Source organism: Sphaeroforma arctica (genome assembly GCF_001186125.1).
Source record: "Sphaeroforma arctica JP610 unplaced genomic scaffold supercont1.1246, whole genome shotgun sequence".
NCBI classification, from domain to species: Eukaryota; class Ichthyosporea; order Ichthyophonida; genus Sphaeroforma; species Sphaeroforma arctica.
In genome coordinates, this window is record NW_014039312.1 from 922 (window position 1) to 5539 (window position 4618).

Below are 4618 nucleotides of genomic sequence, written 5' to 3' on the forward strand. Positions count from 1 at the left end.
AGTAGAGCGGGTTTCTGAGCAGTAAATTGAGTGGTATTCACCTCTGGAACTATACTGGTGCCTAATAGGTGCTCAAGTAGTGCCTGAACAAAAACATCGCCATTTGATGATCCTGTTTTATCAGAGTATTCGTGCTTTTTTCCTGTGGCCTTGGCAACGATTGTCTGTATTTGGCGGCGAAGTGAACTCGGATTCAAATTGTTGTAGAACGTAGTCTTCCTTGAAGACATACATGTAAGGCATAAAACAAGGCAAAAGTCGGTTTGTATGTGGAACGTCAATATCATTATCATCTTCGTTGAATTTATTTATGCTTTAATATTTTTTTGTGCGCTGCTTCGTCATCCCTCTCGATATTACACTTTGCACCGCTTCTCACATTAGCGGATGTGACAGTCGTATCTCGGATTGTCCGAGTGCCACTTTACTTGTTTTCATACAAACACACAAGCGCATTATCCAGTTTGACATGTATTTGGAATACAAACGAAAAGTGTGCATCTATTATAGCTAAACTCAACGCCTAATTCTACTCTGCTGGGCTTCAAAGGAGATCCAGCCCTCCTACCCAGCAAGGGAAGTGGATAGTGGGGTACCTCGTTTTAAATCTTTGCCTGTTAGCAGTTACTCTCGGTTGATCCACGCGGAATTTTTCGACGCTGGAGAATCCCATTCTGTTGTCGTTCAATATCGTAATGCGCAATTTTTTAGGTGTATTCGTGTCATATGCAATACCAAACCTTCAAGTGTGGATTGAACACTGGAGTTGTTCTGATCATGGTTATCCATGATCATATCAAGGTATTTGTTACCAATTTTTTTTCTTCGTCTCCACATTCCTTTCCACAATCGCTGCACCAACCAAGCATTGTGATAGAATCTTTTGCTTGAGATCTGAAATCACGAACAGACTCTCAGAGTCTAATGGATCTTGATGTCTTCGATATGTTTGTCAAGCCATGTGTTTTCTAAATCTTACAATTTCCGAGTCTATATTTTTAAGCCCAGGAAGTACAGATACGAGCTCTGCAATATTCATGTTAGCGAGCTGAACATTTTCTCCGATCTGTGGCACACACCGGCTCATCACACGTACTATACAACTATGGCATTTTAATATTTGCTGGTTCCGTGCTACTGGCCGCTAGTTTTGATGTTCATGCATCGACGAGTACCTTATGTACTTTCTTTTTCAATGTCACACGCACAGACGCTTCTATCGCAGGGATCATCCTTATGATGTTCGTACAATCTTTACACTGAACTCCATGCACTTAATAGTACACTTGTTTCCACCTGAATTATCCTGCATGTTGTGAGATATATCACCATCACAAACACTATCCTTAGTATTGCAATTCTTTCTACAGTCGCCTTATGTTAGCATTTAGTCTCGTTTGTAAATGCGTCATATGGCTTGGCGAATGTTCCCATGAAATCGGTCTGTCAAATGCAAGTAGTGCAATATTTCGATAGCCCGTGTAGAATATAGAGAGTAGCTGGAATGGTACGACCAAACAATAGACCACTTCTCAAGTACGATTATCTCAGTCAAGAAAATTCTTCAATTTTAGAGAACTGAACCGAGTCTTTATTTGAGTTTTCCAATTCACCAGACTCAGGTTTCTACTCGAGTGTCTATCTCACACGCTGGGTCCCGGTTTAGTTTACCGGTTCTACCGCTAATATTCGTAATATAAGAGTCATCAGAGATACTAGCGGCAGAACCAAAGAGCCAAACCGGGACCCCGCGTGTGCCTGCAATTTCATTTTTCTCGTTAGTAACTCAAGCATCCTGAAAAAATGCGCATGTCCAATCTGTATGTACCCTTCGTTTACCTGCAATGTTGTGTCGTCTGTTCGAAGGGATGTAATAGGATTTGGCGTTGCAGGTGTAGCAGTGGATCCAACGACCGGCCTTGGCCACTGCTGGGTGTAGTTCCCAATTGTGAAAGTGATGTATCTGCTTTTGTAGTGCTTGTTGTATTGTACCCAAATCATTGTTTCACTAAACTTATTTGGCATCTATATCAGGCGCGCTTTACCAACTGAGGTTGACGCAAACGCCACGCAACATAGCCACAAGTTATATCGGACCCATTTAATGCATACCTATAGATAACTATTCAATAACACCTGTGTAATCGTGATACTAGAGATGTGAATATGCGATCAAATAAAAATCAGAACTATTAAGGCAGTAGTGTAAAGGTTGATTCAGACTTCTCTTTGACTTTAGGAGTACGTTAACTTCTATAGTATCTCACGTACAAACCACAAGAATGTATTAGTATGTGTCTGAGGTCGTACACAAAATGGGACAAAGTACACTTTTCGTAGTTCCGAGTTTTACAACATATTAGCAAATACACAGCAGAAATGTCAAATTGTCTTTTAATGAACTAGGCCATTGGTCAATCTACGGTACAAGACGTGTCACAAGCACAGTAGCCCGTCACTCCTACACATCCGCGTAGAATTTTCATATGCATCTATAGAGCCCACTTTATCTACAATATCGTCTTCAGTATACCGCCGTCGCCTTTGCAGTGTCAACACTACCTGCACCCCAAAGTATTCCACTCTAGCCTTCATCATCATCGCCTCCCGCGGCATTCTGACCATTACCACCAGCTCCCCAATGTATCTCTTATACCTAAAAACCCTACAATGTCCTGGCTTCGTCGCAAACTGCTGTCATTTCTGATCCACTACATTCTGAAGATTTTGGCTACGACCATTATCTTGGAGCCTTTTATGTCGAGCCAATCCCAATCACAACACCTACCTGGTTTCTTCGATACTGCCACAGCTCTTACGGCCAGTACCCATTTACCTGAAAAACCAGTACAAGTCTTGCAAATGCCAACCTCCTGATCGACATATTCACCGGTTAATCGATATCCAGCATCATCTTCTACAACAACAGATCATTGTTCTCACTCCCGAGATTCAAGTCTGTTCGCTCTAAGTAGATGACACAGTACCTAAAAACATAGCTAGTGCCTGCAAATTCAGGTTTCGAATCCAACTGTCCGTGACAACTTGCTACTACGCAATATTGGACGAGAGTATCTCAGTATGGCTGTCAGGAAGAATCATGCAAAGGCCATATGAAGCAGACAAACGATAGCGCTTTCAAATAGGGATCACGACAGGACCAAATGATCAAGCGCACATCATTTATTCACAGCGGCAATTGTCATATTCTACTTGGGTGTGATCTACATAGCTCAGCTGATTTGGTTGAGTGAGAGAACCACAGGCATCTCACTCAACAAAAGCCGAAAATTCTGAATGAAGTCATCTCTACACTCCCTCTAAGATGAAAGTACCCAGACTGCGGTGCATGGCGTTGGCAGCTGTCTACACACTCACTCAATCACTTCCGATCCCCTCGTCGGCTCGTACCCGCCGCGGCATCGGTTGGTACAACATTTGCGTTGTGATTGTAAACGCCACACAGCTTGCGCAGCACTGGCGTCAGCTCAACGTTGGTGAGACATCGCGCAAACACACGTTGCAGTGTGTGGCGAGCATCAGCAGGCGTGTAGGACAGCAGCGTAGGGAGACCTTCCATCACCTGCGCACACACCTCAACGCTGTAGGGAGGCTCGAGGCTCTCCAGAAAGGTGGCGATGAATCTACGGAGAAAACAGAAGTGTGTTCAGAAAAGGGTTTGCGACCTGTTGTCAATACGCTGATTTTGTGATGTCAGCCTTGCACTGTGTGTGTTGTTGAGTACTTATGTTGAAGGTTGTAGCTAGACTCCATCACATGAGATGCAATGGCGAGCGGAAGCCTGCGCGCTAAATATGTGTGTGGGCTATAAGGTTCGATGCTATGAACGGTTAAGACGAAACCTCAATTCTCACAAGCCAGTACAAGCAAGGATTTAGGTAAAACCCTAAAACCCTAATATAATGGCGCAGAGTTTGAGTATGGACGGCTAACCAGTCCAATAGTAAGTTGTACATCCTTAATGAACAACGGGCAATGAGTGGGGACGAACCATGCACAACCAACTGAGAGGCACACACACAGACACAAGCAGAACACTCTGAGGCAGAACGACATGACACACACTACGAATCACGCCCGCACCTAATCAGAATACACACAGAAGAAATCTAAATAACAAGTGGGATGCTCACATACAGACACAATATACATAAAGGTGTGATGCTCACACACAGTCTCAATACACACAGAAGAAATCTAAATAACAATTGGGATGCTCACATACAGACACAATATACATAAGTGTGATGCTCACACAAAGTCATAATACACACAGAAGGAATCTAAATAAGCTCACACCCAGTCAGCATGTACCGTTTCGCTGTTTGGGGTCGTTGGCGGGCGCACATGTCTATTAGAGCCAGTGCAGACTGCCGCACTTCGCAGTTGTTGTCCAAGGCAAAGGGAGTGATCTCATCAATCAGCAGATGCACCACACCCAACCCCTTTGCTGATATCATCTCTAGGTCTAGCAAAGTAGCCAAGCGACCTGGATAATAGTAGGCATCGAATCAGGTTAATTGTGATCGGTGTTCTAATGTATGCATATGTATATATATTTATACACACACACAAATACACACACATTCACACACAC

At 43.4% G+C, this 4618-nt stretch overlaps 1 protein-coding gene across 1 annotated transcript in view; it reads right to left on the minus strand.

Moving 5' to 3' along the window:
- Positions 1-3074: 3074 nt before the first annotated feature.
- The window catches only part of SARC_10430 (hypothetical protein), a 9720-nt gene continuing 8176 nt past the window's right edge, over positions 3075-4618 (minus strand). Inside the window, exons 12-13 of the mRNA XM_014295527.1 lie at positions 4336-4510; positions 3075-3644 (exon numbers count right to left, since the gene is read on the minus strand). Of these exons, the coding sequence (XP_014151002.1) occupies positions 3383-3644; positions 4336-4510 (437 nt within the window). The 3' untranslated portion in view covers positions 3075-3382. The remainder of the gene's footprint in view (positions 3645-4335; positions 4511-4618) is intronic.